The sequence below is a fragment of the Nicrophorus vespilloides genome, unplaced genomic scaffold (genome assembly GCF_001412225.1).
Source record: "Nicrophorus vespilloides isolate i.1.1-1 unplaced genomic scaffold, Nicve_v1.0, whole genome shotgun sequence".
Taxonomy (NCBI): Eukaryota; Metazoa; Arthropoda; class Insecta; order Coleoptera; family Silphidae; genus Nicrophorus; species Nicrophorus vespilloides.
The window spans coordinates 4,632-19,941 of NW_017098356.1; the positions used below are offsets into that span (position 1 = coordinate 4,632).

A 15,310-nucleotide genomic window follows, 5' to 3' on the forward strand; every position below is an offset into this window, starting at 1 on the left:
TGAATATTTAAAAAGGTCTTTTGGTGTAATAAACTTACTTCGTATTTGTTATTACCATTATTTATTTTTACGAAATTTGCTTACTTTATTAACAGTGTAAATGTATATTGTTTGTTTGTTATGTATTAATCTTCTATAAAAACTTAGGTAATTAAAAAAAAAACAGTTAATTTACCGGTTTTTACAAGTAAATTTGGATGACATGAAGGGAAAATTGAATAATAATTAAATACGAATTAAATAGATTAGCATTTTAATAAAAAATACTCAGTACGTATAATAATAATAAATTACAAATAAAACAATAGCAATTTTAAAAATGGAAGAAAAAAATTATGCTTCGATAAAACGATTTATATATATATATTATATAATATAGTATTTATAAAAAAAAAATTATGAAAAAAATTTGTTCAAATCACAAAAACCGTAATATTGATATAACATAATTAAATATATATGTACATATATATATGTTTTTTTTTTTTCTCTTTTAAGTAATACTTATTATTTTCAAAAAGAAATGGAAAATTATTCGGGTGGGATCTTGTGCAGACCCCAGCCGTGGAAGCACTTGGTAAAGCGTTTAGATTCCTTGTTCTTCAGCGTCAAGAACAACTTCCTCGGTTTATCCGGTTGTTTCGCCCGCATGTGTTGGATGTATACCTGAGCAGACTTGTACGCCAACTTAATTTCAACCTCGCTGCATTTGGCGCCCAACCAGAGGAACACTTGCTCGCCGTTATCCAAAATCATGATGTCATCATCGGCCAAATCGTCCTGTTAATTAATCAAAATTGATTATTAATTTATTAAGTTTAATAAGGACAAAGTTATTTTTTACCTGACAGAAATCTGAACACTTCTCGGTGACTATAAAGTAACCCTTCTCGTTGGAGCATCGGAAGAGACGCGTGTATTCCATGAAGTTGGCGTCCTGATCGTAAGGTTTCTTTCCGTTCAATCCCACCCAGAAGAAGTTATCCGGTTCTTCACCCTCAGCCAACACCTGCATGCTGACCCAAGGACTGTTGAACATGTCTTCGGCTATCTCTTGTACCAGTCTCGCTTCATCCGGATCCGCCTTGGATCCGATCCATACGTAAATAATACCGGAATCTCCTTGCTCGAAAGGAACGTTCAATATATAACTGAAATAAACAATTTAAATGAGAATCTTCAATAATTGTTTCGAGATAGAAACATACCAGAATGCAGAGTTCAAAGCTGAAGCGTCGGGCCGGATTTGAATCAAACGTGTGTAAAGCGCGCTCCCGTTCGAACGTAGATGATAGAACTCCACTGCGTTAGCATCCTTCTGCTTCCTCTTCCCTTGATGGATGATGAACTTCCTCTTGAAGTGCGCCATAAACTTCATGTTTTCTTGCTGCTGATGCGTCCGAACCACCTCCAATTTATCTTTAAACAACGTCTGAAACTTCTTCTGGAGTGTAAATGTGAACGTCAGCCAGCCCATGTTTCCGGCTTCGCGACCTTGCCAGAAATACACCACGCATTGGAAATCTTCCTCCATGGGTTCTCCTTCCTCGATATCATCAGCAGGTATCCAATAGCGACACAGGAATACGTAACAATCCTTCGAATAGAAATGTCCCAACTCTTCCTCCGGCAATCTAACAAATTTCTTTCCTTCTAAAACGAAAGCTTCCATCGCCTCCAAATCTTCGTTCCAGTCCTCCATCACCTGATGAGCTTCCGTCAAAGGCATCGGTTGTTGTCTTGGTGTAAACAATACAGTCAGATCGGCTTTAGTCTCCTGCTGTCTGGCCCACTTCGTCAAATCCGCTCCAGTCTTCTGCACGGATTCCGCCGTCCTCGTGAAATCAACGGCAATCACCTCGTCCCATCCAGTGAACTTGTATTTAAACACTTGAGACTCGGTGCCTTCGCGCACCCTGGTAACCAACGCATATTCCGGGCGATCAATCATATTGAAGAGCTCTTCGGATAATTTCACGGCCGCAGCTTTTACTAATCGCGTTGATTTTTTTCCAACCCTGAAAAATAAACATAAAATAGTTAAATAAAGAGAAATCAAGTGAATTAAAAATAATTAAAACTTACCAAACAAACAAATCCAGGTAACAATCCAAAATGTAAACGTTCTTGCTGTTCAACAACGTGTGCACTAATTTACCGTGCGGTACCTCAACCTGAGGTAGTTCCAGATATCCCATCCCCAATTGCACTTGGTACAACCTCGGAGCGACGGGTACAAAATCAGGATCGACGTGTTCCTATTATAAATATATTTAATATCTTTTCTTAAAGCTAATTTAAAAATGATTTTTTACCTGAATAGGATCTTTAGGTGGATTACCATCAGGATCTCCAATGGTATACCAGAAATCTTTGCTTTCGCTACCCAACGTTTCTGTCATCACTTCAGCTTTGTTCTTCCTCTCATTCTTATTTATTTTCTCAGCCATCAAACGAGCCTTCGATTTCAGCGTGTTCTTGGCTTTCTTTCCGTACCATATAAATATTTTTAGTCCGGTGTCCAATACGAAGACGTATCGGGGATCCAGAGAGTCAGAAGACACTGAGACCGGTTCCAAATGAATCGAAGCACCAGCAGCGTGCACTCTATATAGTCTTATTTCGTAGGTCTACAACAACATATAAGATACTTTAGTAAAATCCAATAACTTGTAATAAACCATGATTTACCATATCTTCTACGGTATAAAACCCGCTGCACGTCCTGCCTCCTTCAATATAGTTAATTCTACCCTCAAATAACGTAAGGAACTCCTCAGATTCTTCTCCCTGTTCTTCTCTAATCGTACGACACTCAGCCCCCAGGTAATTTCTCAAATTGACTGCGTGAATCGCGGCTGAAGCTTTTTTATCAAGCTAAAATATTATAAATAAATTATTTCCGAGAAAAATATATATATAACAAAATGTATCTTACAGAAGCTTTTCCACCAATCCAAAAGTAAATCTCCCAATGCAAGCAACCCTCGTCTTCGACGGTTTTCAGGATAATGTAACAATCGCCTTCGTAGAATTTTCCATGCGCCACTTCATCCATTTGATTCGGCAAGAAATTCTCCATTTCCCAAATGGTAATGCCAGGAACACGACCTGCGTCTTCCTCGAAGAATTCCGAATAATCTAGTGGAGGCTTTTCCAACGTCTCATCCCACCGCTTCGGCCTAAAACAGTTATTAATAAAATTTGTTTAACAAAATGGACAATTGCAAGAACTTACTTTACAGATTCAGTCTTCAAGTCTCCTTCTGCTTTGTTACTATTCTTGTCTTTTGCCACATCCTTCATGCCTTTAAGTATCTTGGCCTGATCCTGATCTGCCTCCTCGTGGTCGCGTCTACCTCTCCTCAACCTCATCTTCCTAGCAATCGGATCTTTGCATGTATCTAATACAAACATTAATTATAAATTAATTAATTACCACTGAGTAAACTTACTTTGTGAGGTAGGTGGTGGTGGCACCATAGCACCAGCCAATCGCAGCTGATTTTGCAAGGAAAAATCAATGTTATAAAACTCTAAACCAGCACCGCGACTCATCTCCTTGGGCTTTGGTGGCATAACAAGATCTGGGTTATTATGCAGATCCAAAGCGTCCAAATCATTCAGCAAATGTATGGCATCCGGCAACGTTATCAGACGATTCGAGCTTAAATTCAATTTCCTCAATGATCCACATCTGAAATACACAACAATTGGTTATAAGTATATTGCATAATATTCCCATGAATATTCAAATAGGAAGATAATCCTACCTGCACAATCCTTCGGGTATCATTTCAAGCCTGTTGTTGGCAGCAGAGAAGATCTCGAGGCGACCCAATTTCCCAATTCCCGATGGAATACCCTCGAAATCCAGTTGATTATCATTTAAGTACAACCTCCTCAAAGTCGAAATCTTGCACAACGACGCTGGTAAACTGCTCAGCTTATTATGCGATAGATTCAGAGTGTCTAATTTCTGCCAAAGCTCCATGGCTGTAGACAATTCAGTTATTTCATTATCGCTCAAATTCAACCTCTTTAAATTTGATAGTGAATATAATGAATCTGGAACTTTTTGCAACTTATTTTGTGCTAAATCTACATCTGAGAGAAGCACCAAGCTTTCCAGATTTCCTGGGAAAGCCTGCAAACTCCTCTGGGTATTCCTCATATGCAACACCTCCAAATTAACAAGTGAAGGCAATTGCCTGAATTGAAATAACCCAAGTGGATTGTTGTTGAGCACAAGTGTTTGCAAATTAGCCAATCTTCTTGTTTGTGGAGGCAATGATGAAAGGTTGTTGTTGCTGAGATCCAAAAACAGTAAATCCGTTAAATGGATGAACAGAGCATTTGGCACACTCTCAATACTGAAACATAGAATATTTATTACAAGAAATTCAATTAAATTGAAATTGAATACTAACTGGTTGTGACTTAAATTGAGGACTAATAAAGTGCGTGCCCTTTCCAATCCCTCTGGCACTTCTTTCAAATTATTATGGCTTAAATCTAAGGTAGTTAGTTCATCCAAATTGAATAATTCAACAGGTATTCCTGAGGTCTTCACTTTGTTGTGTCTTAAGTTCAATGTTCTAAGGCAGTTCAATTCAGTCAGTTCACCATGAAGCTTCTCCAGATTATTTCTAGTCAGAGACAGGTGCTCCAGTTTAAGCAGGTTGCCCATCTCCTTGGGTATCTCATTTAGATTGGTGCGGTCCAATTTTAGCCATTGCACACCAGTCATAAGGCTGACAGCCTCTGGGAATTTCTCCTCCTGCAAATCTCTTAATGTAATGGAACAATGTTATAACAAACAAATTGATATAATTACGCTGAAATCGTTCCTGGTGAAATCTACGCCCCTGACGAAGGGCAGCACTCCTGTGTACGACATCTTAACGTTTATTTAACAGTAGGGTTATGTAATTTTACTCTCTTAAGTACATGAAATAAATAAATCCACTCTGAGCCACAATTCGAATATAAAAACACTACATTTTCTCCGCACAGATCAGTTATGTATAAATACCAGAAATATTACAACACTTTTGACGGCTGCCCAGACTGCAATCTGTGGTTTACAACGTTGCCAATTCTAACCAAAATTTTTGCAAATTCACAGAGATACTGAAATAAAAAAAAAAAGTTGTTTTTTTTCTATTTTTAATAATTAAATACATTTGTGTTTGTCCTGTGCAGTAACAATTTTAGATATTTGTAGTCGTTATGTATACATGTGGATGATAAGCAATTATTGTACAAGTGTATAGGCAACGATGTATGTTTACCAGTTTCTGACATACCTTAAGGATTATTTATTGTAGACAGTTAAATTTTTTGTATTTTGTCCAATTTTCGTGAAAAGAAGTTAATGTAATTAATTCGTGACCGACATCAAGATATATCAATAGACCTATGTTATTATGGAACTCGACGAAACAGCGCGCAATGAGCCACCAGCACCTGCATTACCTAATCCTGTACAAAAAGCAGAGAGCCATGATTCTGACCAAAGATACTGCTGGGTGTGCTTTGCCACTGATGAAGAGGATGAGAATGCAGCCTGGGTGCAACCCTGCAACTGCCGTGGCACCACCAAATGGGTAAGTGGTTACAGTGGCTCAAGTTTGCTTTAAATATTCGATTACAAGGTTTATCATTGCAGGTGCACCAGGCTTGCTTGCAGAGGTGGGTAGATGAGAAGCAAAAAGGTGGAAACATGGGCAAGGTGTCCTGTCCTCAATGCCAAACCGAATACATCATAGTCTTTCCAAACATGGGAACACTTGTGCTCATTATGGACACAGTTGACAGCTTCATATACAAGGGTTGTCCATTTCTCGCTGCTGGCATTGTTGTTGGGGCCATTTACTGGTGTGCTGTGACTTATGGTATAGAATATCAAATCAGTTAATGGTAATACATAAGTTAATATTTTGCATTAAATATTTAAGGTGCAATAACTGTGATGCAAGTGGTTGGTCAGAAGGAAGGTTTGACAGTGATGGAACAAGCAGACCCATTGGTTCTCTTGATTGGTCTACCTGCAATACCAATTGCACTGATTGTTGGCAAGATGGTCAGATGGGAAGACACTGTTCTGTACCTCATTAGGAAATACTTATCCAGAGTGCCAATTGTTAAACATTTACTACCATTTAGGTGAATATTTATTGTTGACTTGTCTTTTTCATTCTTATTGTGTCCTGATGGTAGGGTGGATGTGGGACCAAGTCTCAGCAATACCAATGAAGAGATCCCACCGCTATCAGACCCAATTTCCGCAACGCGTGTGCTCTGCGGGGCCCTACTCATGCCGAGCATATCAAATCTCATTGGAAAATTCCTTTTTGATTCGGTCAAATCAAATTTTCATAAAACTATGCTTGGGGGTGTAACATTTATACTGGTCAAAGGAGCTTTAAAGATTTACCACAAACAGCAGCAGTACATCCGCCAATGTCAGAGGAAAATATTAGATTACACAGAAGCAAATATTACCATGTACTTGAGGCGGGAAAGGCCTTGATTAGTATAGTGGAGTAAAAAAGAAAAAAAAACAGAAAACTATTACATGTTAGAAATGCAAAATGGGATGAGTTGTGTGATGTTATTATATTTTTTTTTGACTATTTTATATGGAGGTAATAATTTAAAATAAGTATGTAAATAATACAGTTACAATGTGGATTTTGTTGAATTTTTATTTAGCTCGATGAAATATTATACATGTTTTTATTTTTTTTCTTTCTCTTTCTCTCTCTATATATCACTGTAGTTATTGCATTGTCCATATTCTATTGATTGATTTTAATAAATTACCAATTATTTTTAATATACAAATATAAAAAATATCATTTCTTTTTATAAAGAAATTCGTCTAGTTGCAAATTGCACTCACATTTTTTGTCTCAATATAATTAATTTTTGTTAAAAATAATAATAATAATATCCTATTCAATAATTCAAATGTTGTTGTCCTCTCTGAAGAAGATGCTATCTAAAATTCGAGGTCCTTCATATGGATAACAATCTGTGGTGAACCAGGAAGGACATTTAATTTTTTTAAGCAAGATGCTGTCTTCTGCCAAGAATTTCACAGGTGCAAAGTACGTGCATTTACGAGTTCCGCCATTCGGGATTTGAGTATCATACGGTGGTGCAAGAATGTCCAAAAATGCTGCTGGTCCATTAACACTCTCAATCTCATGTAAATTCTCTCTCAGCGGTCCCAGAATGCAACTAGAATCTCTTCAAGGGAAAATTTCACTTTACTATGACCTGACATTGATATTGCTTACAACAACTTACGCATTACTGACAATAAGAGGATTATGTATATGTGCCACAACTGATTTCCCATTCTCTTCTGTTACTGTGTAACTGTTGATTTTAACTGTGCCCCCAATGACTTTGATTAAACCATGCATGCAGGGATGATTGTGCAAGGGCAACTTCATATTTGGACTGATCACAAACACACCAATTGTTAGAATATCATCCTCATATATATCTACATATGTTATAGGAGCTTTGCCCGTTTTTCTCCAGATATCTGGCTTCAGCAAGACATGGTCTTTGAAGCCTATATCTGATGGTGAGGTTCTATCCAGCAAGTACTTAAGGGCCTCCACATTCTGAGGTATCACTTCTTTAACACTACCAAACGTTGTCACAGCCTGCCTCAAGAGATTGTTAATATGACTAGACATCATCCTTTTACACACAATTAAAAAAAACAAAATATTATTCTAACACTTATGACATGACCTATGACTATTAAATGAAAGTTTTGCACATTTTTGCCAGTAGAATGCGCTCATGCATATTGCATTCTAATTATTGAATTAAGTTGTATGCAACTATATTATCGATTTTCACATGTACATCTAGTGCATTTAAACCCTTTCATCTACTTAACCTTGTTTTAAACTTAACAAATACCGATTTTTTAATGATTATTCATTTGAAAAGCGCTCTCTATATACAGTTGTTCGAAAGTGGTCTATATTTTCAAAACAATTGAAAAGCAACAGGTGCAACATGAAGACGTGAATGACCTAAATTCAAAACATGTACAATTTCAAAGTGCGATACTGTTTTATACTCGGTTTAATTCTAGGTATTTCAATTAAGTTAGTACTTCATCAACAAAAGTCTGATATTATCATTAAGCAGAATCCCTACGAGCAATGGTTTTGGAACACAACTTACAGGTTAAATAAAACAATTGACGAAATTCGCTATGGACTCAATCATAGTAGACTTGAGTCAGAATTTCTGTTCAATTCAATTACCATTCTGTGTGTGATACTTGTCTCCAAGGTGAGCAACTATGAAGCTGCTAAGGCAACTTGGGCCAAAGGCTGCAATAAGATTGCGATAGTTAGTTTGGAGAAGAAACCATTTGTATCTGCATACAAGGGTAGGGAATCTTCGAAATGGGTGCGACTTTGTCAGGAACTGCCTCAGTTAGACAATGCATTTCAATGGACCTTATTTGTCTATGATTCTAGTTTTGTAGTGATGGAGAATTTGAGGTATATGTTAGCTGGAAAGGATCATAGAGAAATGCACTACTTGGGTCATCCTGTTACATATTGGAATGTTCAATATAACATGGGAAAGGCTGGGTATGTTTTGAGCCAAGGAAGTTTGCAGAAAGTTCAGGATAAAGTGAAGGATATTAACTGTTCCAAGGAGACATCTTTCTTGAATCAAGAAGATCTTTATTTAGGTATAATTATTAACATTTCAACAAACCTGTATTAATTAAAGTTGTTTCAATTAGGCAAATACATGGCTTCTCTGAACATCAAACCTGAAGATACAAGGGATTCCAAAGGTCTTAGCAGATTTTATGCTTACAATTGGTACCAAGAGTTACTACCAGGAATGAATTACTACAAAACAAGTGTCCATTCCCATAAATGTTGCAGTGAAAAGGCTATTTCATTCCAAGTAAGGAACTTCAATTTCATAGGAATAAAATTATAGCTTTCACTTTTAGTCTATTGAAGCTGACAAAATGTACACATATTATTATTTGTTGTACAAATTGCAACTATTTAAAAGTGGCTCCTTGGGATCTAAACCACCGACACCTATAGACAAAAATTCAGTAAATACTATGATTTTAGTTTCACAACTCTTTTTATTAATTTATTGGTTTTATTTAAGGTTTGGAAATCGTTTTTGAAAGAACGCGGGATTGAGAATGATCAAATTTCTTCTGACGAATATTACAGAGCCTGGGAGGATTTAATACATGATCCAGATAGTTTTGGACAGCAATTCAAACCTGATCATTAAAATGCTAACATGGAAAGAACTCTCATTTCTTCAGAATTAATTGTTTAAGAAGTAAATTCCGTCCATATGAAAGTTTATACGTTGCGACAAAGAAAGTTCTACTTTGCGCGCAAGTTTCACGTAACAAAACTTTATAGATTTTAAGAAATTTTTTTATGATCTCTTTCACAATTTTCGTTATATCGTGAATATTGATATATTTTTTTATTAAAGTTTTATACCAGTTTAAATGTGGTTAATATTTTGACAATATTTCAAAATCCTGGTTCCAATATCTGAAATGTGTAGAAAGTTGTGGGAAGATTTCTCAACAAAATTCAGTTTAAAACATTGGTAATTTATTGGCATCTGCATGTAGCATAATAAATAATAAAATTAAAATATGTATATACAATAGTAAAAATTAAAATTGAAACAGTCATGAAGTATAGTACATGACTTAAGTCATGGTAAATTTGGTATCCTATGTCTTCAACAAATACTTGCAAAAGCACAACACAACATTAGTCATCATCGTCATCATCATCTGATGGCACAAAGAGATCATTTTCCTCCAGGAAGCTTGCAATGTATTTGCTGATTGTAGCCCCAATAAGTAATCCAGGCACCACAGTGCATATGACCCCAATCATACCAAAGGGAGTCCTTGGAGGCTCTGGCATGAAGGCCCCAGACCTTTTATGGGTTTTGAACCTCACTGGAGCTGCGAGAGCCATCGAACTTCGGTTCAGATCGAACAGTTTCACGGCACATCGCCTCAGAGAACTCATTCTGCTCACTCACTTTAATTTCTTGTTTGATTTCTCTGACTAACCTAAAACAACTATATTTCTAGATCTCTGACATCTTATACGCCCCAAATGTTATGCAACTTGAAGTTCGTTATGATAATAACTTGAAGTTAGACCATCATCAGTACACGTATGAGTTGAGTAAAGCTTATACAAACTTCTCATCGTATTTTGAATGTACTTTACTGTTACCAGAGTCTTCCATATATTATAATCGCAAGATCTTAAGATTATAGTTTTCTTATTGAAAATACTATTTCAATTGGATGAGCTAATTTGCTAGGTAAAAGAAAAAACACGTTTTCGAACAGGCTTAAGTTTTTATAAAGAGTATAAGGCAATGTACATGATATGAGAGTTAGCTTATACAAATTGTAATCGTTAATGTTTATACCGTATGTATGAGGGCAACGCAAGTTGCTTATAACAATGATTTTATTTTTCTGCTCTTTATTATTATATTTTTTTTTAGTCGTAACAAAAACATCTCGAATGCAACACTACAATTACAAGTACATCCCGTTCACCAAATAGTCGGCGTCGTGAGCGTAGGACTTGCCCTTTCTGCTGTATCGACGGGCTCTCATGGCTTTCGTGCGACAGGCTATCAAGATGCCTAAGCAAATCATCACTATGAATCCTGCAACATAGATCTGCTAGTAAACGTGATGACAATTGCATTATGAATACCTATGATCAAGGATAGGAGAGCTCCGCCTGGAATCGGTACTATGCCATCCTCGACCTCGTCAGCTGTAGTCTTATACTCGGCAACTACAGCGTAATGACTGTGACTTGAACTATGGCTTTGATGGCTTTCCGTTTTTTTCTTATCAGTTTCGAAATGCTCCTTGGAGTGCTTCAATTCGTGAGCCATCTTATCCTGTTCATGTTTCAACGTTTCTACAACAAATCATTATTATTACTTCATTGCAAATTAATTTATATAAAACCTTGGGTCCATTTGGGTTCTTCCACAGAAGGTCTCTGCTCGTCTATGTAGACAGGCTGTATATTGCTATCTTTTCTATAAACTACATGTATATAATTAGTATTATCTGGGTTATTGCAGGTACTGATGCAAACCTGGTGGTTGAGGTTTTTCCCAATTTGGTGGAAGAATGGGTGGTTGTCGATATACTTCGGATCCGTAATAACTGGGAATCTTGCCGTAATCCCTTGTATCGACGTACTGCAGTTGGCTAAAGAATTCAAGAGAAGCATCAGTAAACTGCTGTATTTGCAGCGAGTAAGTATTTTATAACTAATTATTTTTGCTGTTCTTTGTGAGGTAATTAATCAATATCTAAAAGGTGCTTTAGGTGCTCTACTATGCGGCTACTCTATGAGAAGAGATCTCTGCCGTCTCACCCAGCATTGTTCCCGTATCCAAGAGCTCGATGCAGCGTTTGCATAGCTCCCTTATATTTATTATACCTGGCTTCCCCGACGTCCGAAACTTGTAAGCCCACCTCCTTATGGTTAAATATGTGACTGTTCTTATCTGTAACGAAACACTACATTAATGTATTTTTTTACAGAGTTATTACATCTTAATACCAGCATAGACAGGTGGCGGAAGTTCGCGAGCTCCCCAATTCGGCGGCTGCTGCTGCTGCTGCGGAGGCATGTACTGCTGGTACTGAGGGATCTGATGAGCGTTGTAGTTTCGTGAATGCAAAGGATTCAACAAAGGGTCTGGTTTCAGGAAGTCCTGCGGATGCTGCATCATCTGCGCTTTGTACACTTCCTCCTGCTGCACCGACTGGTAAGGTACTATCCTAGATTTGTCGTCCTGCAAGTAGAGAGTTGTAGTTTTCTTACTAGAACTAGTTTTATAATGTTTACTGGCGCATTCGATTTCGTTTCAATCGGTGTTTTCTTGATGCTAATAACTGGCGTTAAAGTCGTTGATTCTGGACACCTCAACTCCGGCGCTTCATCGCTTCCATCCGCACATTGCGGTATTCCGTCGCAAGCATTGTAAATAGCTATACACTCCCCGGTCGATCTACATTCGAATTGGTAATTACTGCATTTACGTTCTAAAAAAAAACATCAAATCACTTATCAGCAATGATCGTATTTCTAATCTATATACTTGTTTCCGGGGTTTTGGTCTTCAAGATTGCTTTGCGCGTCGTCGTAGTCGTGACCGTCGTTGTTTCCAGTTTCACTTCTGGCTTCCTGCAAACGACTAAATGTAATCGATCATACTTTAAAAGCAAAACAAAGTGTACTTGAACGTGAAAGACCTTAACTTTGTTAAATCCTCTTCGTGCTTCGTGAGCCTGATCTGACTTTCCAGATCGGGCAAATGCCTGTTCACCGCCAAAACGGCGCTCGTGTAGTTCACGTGGTGGGCAAACTTGCACTTGAAATCTTCCGGTGGACCGCATTGGAACAAATAACAACTGCCGGCCTTCTGCAAATTGATTACGTAACAGGATTACAATTATAAACATTGCGCATAGGAACCTAAAAACCTTCTCTTCGTAAACAAAAACATCACAGTTCTCCGTCTCACAGCATAGCCTCAGACATTCCTCCCTGGAGTCCAGGTCTATCTCGTTCAGATATTTTGCTCCCATCGCCCTCGAATCCTGCGTCCTGATAATTTTGTCCTTGTGTATATCGAAGTTCTCGATGCACGTTTGCACGTCAACATCGCTTATTTTCGAGATGACGCCCGTCTCGCTCGTGAATCCTTTAATAAAGAACACGTTTACTAATATCAGAATCTCTAAAAACACGTTCGAAGCCATTTCTATTTCTTAATAATTTCGTGCGCGAACTTTTCCGCTACTTTTTCGTTTCACCCAAAGGACAGACACGGACTTGCTAGAGACATAGTGGAAATGCGATCAATAATTGTACGCATTCGCAGATTGCAGCAAATTACACATTTACTTAAACCTTCCGTAAAGGATCGATGAAAATATATCAAAAATTATTATATAATAAATATTTATAATAAACCAATCATAATAATAGTAAAAAAATATAATAAATTCAATCGATTGAAGCAGATATTATTACGTATTGTTATAAATAAACGGTGAATGAAATCGATTGATTTAATAGCGAGTCCTGAATTCGCCCTTGTCTCTTTATAAACATATTATTGTTCGTATTAGAAAGGCGAAAACTGAATCGGTATGACATCAACTCGATGGCGCCGTACGCTTTGTATCATATGCATCGCAATATTGATCAAAGCGTTTCTTAATCAACTCGAGGATTCAAAGAAAGAAACGCTTTTGGCAATAATTAATTGTAGAAATTGTTCAGGCGAGTGGCAATTCAATATAATCATAATTTCATATATGTTTAGATTATTCATTTCAAATAGTTCCAGTATTGATACTTTATTGATAACTTATTTAAAAGTTCGATATTTTCATCAAGAATTGAAAAATACTTTAAATATTTCAAAAATTCATATGAATTTATTGATTACATTTAGAGAAGATTCTATACATTTTCAATATCTTCTAAAATTTAATAACATTTTTTTTAAATTATCCGTAACTTGAAATGAAACGAACAATAATCGAAATTGGTATAAACACACTTTGTACAGTCTTTATAAATAAATTGTAGTCGTGTGCCAAATAATGTCTGGTATTTCCAATGAACTTCTAAAGGCGCAATTTAAATACAACAGTCAATTAAGTGTGCGCGAAATATCAATCAAGTCGTGAAAATTCACTTCAATCAAGGTGAAGAACACACGGATGATTGCATAACGAAGATTCGTCGAATTCGAGATTAATAAAACTTATTGGTCGGACGCGAACTTTAACCTCGGCGGAAAGGAAAGTATAATAAATAATTAAATTACATTTGCAGCTGAGAAAACGTGTTTCGTCATAGTATTATACAATAATGAGAACATCGAATATTTAGCAAGAAATTAATTTTTATAATTACAAAAATAAGTTGATAGGAAAATCAAATATAAATATTATAATTAAATGTAGGTTTTTGTTAATGAATCAATTATATAAGCTGGAATGCATTATAAAGAGACAAATATGAGAGAAACTACGCTTGTTATGTTTCCGTGGAACGGATGAATGGCAACGTTAACAGTTGTTCAGCAGACGGCACGAAGAAGTTACAAAGTCGTTACTAAATCTCGTAAGCGTGCGGAGGAACATTTTCGGTCTTAGCATTCCGTCAGAGCGGCGTGGAAAAAGAACTCGGAGCGTGTATTTCCGGCCACATAGAAATAGATTGTATTGAGTAGGCTTTTAGCCTTCCTTCCTTCTTCTTCTTGTTTTATTTTTCTCTTTCCTCTTCATTACTCCCATTCCGTTTCGGGAATTTTAGTTAAGTATAGTTAAGTACGGCTCTGAAAATTCCTTCTCGGAAGAAATGTACGCGTTTCAGGGTTAGAATAGAATAGAAGTCCGGCAGTTTCTTTTAAATAGAAAATAGGAAGATTCACCCTAATTGCACGACGGTTGTAATAATGATTTTATTTTGCCGCTCCAATTATGGCAGGCTTCATTAAATGTTTCTGCCCAACTTGGTTCCGGTAAGATTCGCTAACGAGATTCATTACCGGTCAATTTTCCGAGTGACAATCAAGTAATTAGCACGGAAAAAAAAATTAATCCTACACTTCGTCGGATCTAAGAAATTTAAATCAATTCCAATATAAAGACTTCATAGATAATCTAAATCGCTCTGTAAAATTAATAAAAATTTAAAAAATCAGTCAATTTAGAGTACTTAAATACCGGTTTAAAATCTGTTAATTGGTCGTGTTAGCAATTAATTAAACCTGTTGTTAACGTTCTACACCTATTGAATTCCAATTAAATGCTTTGTGTGCAAATCGTTTGTCCAAAGACTAATAAGGATTGAAGTAATCGAAAACAAAACGTGGTTTCTTTGATCTTCAATTTTCTTTTAAAAAAAAATTATATATCGATCGATAATTTCAGCCTACGTCTTTTCATCTTTCGCTTATCATTCTAGACACATGATTCTCCTTGTACGTGTTTCCTTTACGTTCCACCTTTAATTACTTCTATGTTTCCGTCTCGTTTTTCAGCCGCCTCCGTCGACTACAAAGACCGAAATATCGTTCCATTGTTCATTCCTGAAAACTGACGTGGATGAGCTTCACTTTCTGTAACAAAAATATTCTTTGTTAAATTGGAAGCAAGATCAGTTAGGGCAGGTCTTAG

At 36.6% G+C, this 15,310-nt stretch overlaps 6 protein-coding genes across 10 annotated transcripts; 2 read left to right on the forward strand and 4 right to left on the reverse strand.

The window, feature by feature from the left end:
• Positions 1-493: 493 nt before the first annotated feature.
• On the reverse strand, positions 494-5,100 carry LOC108562233 (protein flightless-1). The gene is made up of 12 exons (XM_017920506.1): positions 4,838-5,100; positions 4,431-4,780; positions 3,774-4,373; positions 3,456-3,697; positions 3,239-3,404; positions 2,939-3,182; positions 2,692-2,877; positions 2,316-2,630; positions 2,086-2,258; positions 1,209-2,018; positions 845-1,151; positions 494-780 (listed from the first exon to the last, which is right to left on the reverse strand). Exons 1-12 carry the CDS (start codon positions 4,898-4,900, stop codon positions 532-534), a joined length of 3,705 nt encoding a protein of 1,234 aa, XP_017775995.1. The 5' UTR covers positions 4,901-5,100; the 3' UTR covers positions 494-531.
• Positions 5,101-5,186: 86 nt separating this feature from the next.
• LOC108562235 (E3 ubiquitin-protein ligase MARCH5) lies at positions 5,187-6,592 on the forward strand. Its single transcript, XM_017920509.1, has 4 exons — positions 5,187-5,609; positions 5,672-5,897; positions 5,961-6,168; positions 6,223-6,592. Exons 1-4 carry the CDS (start codon positions 5,430-5,432, stop codon positions 6,533-6,535), a joined length of 927 nt encoding a protein of 308 aa, XP_017775998.1. The 5' UTR covers positions 5,187-5,429; the 3' UTR covers positions 6,536-6,592.
• Positions 6,593-6,863: 271 nt separating this feature from the next.
• Positions 6,864-7,796, reverse strand: LOC108562236 (2-aminoethanethiol dioxygenase). Its single transcript, XM_017920510.1, has 2 exons — positions 7,318-7,796; positions 6,864-7,257 (listed from the first exon to the last, which is right to left on the reverse strand). Exons 1-2 carry the CDS (start codon positions 7,719-7,721, stop codon positions 6,972-6,974), a joined length of 690 nt encoding a protein of 229 aa, XP_017775999.1. The 5' UTR covers positions 7,722-7,796; the 3' UTR covers positions 6,864-6,971.
• Positions 7,797-7,862: 66 nt separating this feature from the next.
• On the forward strand, positions 7,863-9,499 carry LOC108562234 (glycoprotein-N-acetylgalactosamine 3-beta-galactosyltransferase 1-like). 2 transcript variants are annotated; one of them, XM_017920508.1, is made up of 5 exons: positions 8,368-8,451; positions 8,523-8,743; positions 8,798-8,967; positions 9,017-9,127; positions 9,187-9,493. In XM_017920508.1, exons 2-5 carry the CDS (start codon positions 8,533-8,535, stop codon positions 9,316-9,318), a joined length of 624 nt encoding a protein of 207 aa, XP_017775997.1. In that variant the 5' UTR covers positions 8,368-8,451; positions 8,523-8,532; the 3' UTR covers positions 9,319-9,493. The 2 variants fall into 2 exon arrangements, with proteins under 2 accessions (XP_017775996.1, XP_017775997.1); XM_017920507.1 differs by having other exon boundaries at positions 7,863-8,743; positions 9,187-9,499.
• A 140-nt stretch (positions 9,500-9,639) lies between these two features.
• LOC108562237 (protein EMRE homolog, mitochondrial) lies at positions 9,640-10,200 on the reverse strand. Its single transcript, XM_017920511.1, has one exon. The coding sequence runs from the start codon at positions 10,086-10,088 to the stop codon at positions 9,822-9,824; it is 267 nt and encodes an 88-aa protein (XP_017776000.1). The 5' UTR covers positions 10,089-10,200; the 3' UTR covers positions 9,640-9,821.
• Positions 10,201-10,423: 223 nt separating this feature from the next.
• LOC108562229 lies at positions 10,424-12,970 on the reverse strand. 4 transcript variants are annotated; one of them, XM_017920501.1, is made up of 10 exons: positions 12,596-12,970; positions 12,371-12,534; positions 12,211-12,296; positions 11,958-12,154; positions 11,670-11,904; positions 11,481-11,613; positions 11,196-11,311; positions 11,063-11,143; positions 10,800-11,012; positions 10,424-10,749 (listed from the first exon to the last, which is right to left on the reverse strand). In XM_017920501.1, the coding sequence occupies exons 1-10, from the start codon at positions 12,872-12,874 to the stop codon at positions 10,616-10,618; spliced, it is 1,638 nt and encodes a 545-aa protein (XP_017775990.1). In that variant the 5' UTR covers positions 12,875-12,970; the 3' UTR covers positions 10,424-10,615. The 4 variants fall into 4 exon arrangements, with proteins under 4 accessions (XP_017775990.1, XP_017775989.1, XP_017775991.1 ...); XM_017920500.1 differs by having other exon boundaries at positions 12,365-12,534; XM_017920502.1 differs by having other exon boundaries at positions 11,547-11,613; positions 12,350-12,534.
• Between the last annotated feature and the right edge of the window lie 2,340 nt (positions 12,971-15,310).

What these genes read in the sequence shown, in the direction of transcription:
- LOC108562233 (XM_017920506.1), bottom strand. Translation starts at nt 4,900, where the DNA reads ATGTCGTACACAGGAGTGCTGCCCTTCGTCAGGGGCGTAGATTTCACC. An exon ending in GGATTGGTGGAAAAGCTTCT is followed by an intron (nt 2,878 to 2,938) that starts GTAAGATACATT and finishes ATAATATTTTAG; the next exon opens with CTTGATAAAAAAGCTTCAGC. An exon ending in TTTATACCGTAGAAGATATG is followed by an intron (nt 2,631 to 2,691) that starts GTAAATCATGGT and finishes ATGTTGTTGTAG; the next exon opens with ACCTACGAAATAAGACTATA.
- LOC108562235 (XM_017920509.1), top strand. Translation starts at nt 5,430, where the DNA reads ATGGAACTCGACGAAACAGCGCGCAATGAGCCACCAGCACCTGCATTA. An exon ending in GCCGTGGCACCACCAAATGG is followed by an intron (nt 5,610 to 5,671) that starts GTAAGTGGTTAC and finishes TTATCATTGCAG; the next exon opens with GTGCACCAGGCTTGCTTGCA. An exon ending in CTGGTGTGCTGTGACTTATG is followed by an intron (nt 5,898 to 5,960) that starts GTATAGAATATC and finishes TAAATATTTAAG; the next exon opens with GTGCAATAACTGTGATGCAA.
- LOC108562236 (XM_017920510.1), bottom strand. Translation starts at nt 7,721, where the DNA reads ATGATGTCTAGTCATATTAACAATCTCTTGAGGCAGGCTGTGACAACG. An exon ending in CCTCTTATTGTCAGTAATGC is followed by an intron (nt 7,258 to 7,317) that starts GTAAGTTGTTGT and finishes TTTCCCTTGAAG; the next exon opens with AGATTCTAGTTGCATTCTGG.
- LOC108562234 (XM_017920507.1), top strand. Translation starts at nt 8,080, where the DNA reads ATGTACAATTTCAAAGTGCGATACTGTTTTATACTCGGTTTAATTCTA. An exon ending in TCAAGAAGATCTTTATTTAG is followed by an intron (nt 8,744 to 8,797) that starts GTATAATTATTA and finishes TGTTTCAATTAG; the next exon opens with GCAAATACATGGCTTCTCTG. An exon ending in AAAAGGCTATTTCATTCCAA is followed by an intron (nt 8,968 to 9,016) that starts GTAAGGAACTTC and finishes TTTCACTTTTAG; the next exon opens with TCTATTGAAGCTGACAAAAT.
- LOC108562237 (XM_017920511.1), bottom strand. Translation starts at nt 10,088, where the DNA reads ATGAGTTCTCTGAGGCGATGTGCCGTGAAACTGTTCGATCTGAACCGA.
- LOC108562229 (XM_017920499.1), bottom strand. Translation starts at nt 12,874, where the DNA reads ATGGCTTCGAACGTGTTTTTAGAGATTCTGATATTAGTAAACGTGTTC. An exon ending in TTAAGGTCTTTCACGTTCAA is followed by an intron (nt 12,297 to 12,349) that starts GTACACTTTGTT and finishes AGTCGTTTGCAG; the next exon opens with GAAGCCAGAAGTGAAACTGG. An exon ending in GACCAAAACCCCGGAAACAA is followed by an intron (nt 12,155 to 12,210) that starts GTATATAGATTA and finishes GTTTTTTTTTAG; the next exon opens with AACGTAAATGCAGTAATTAC.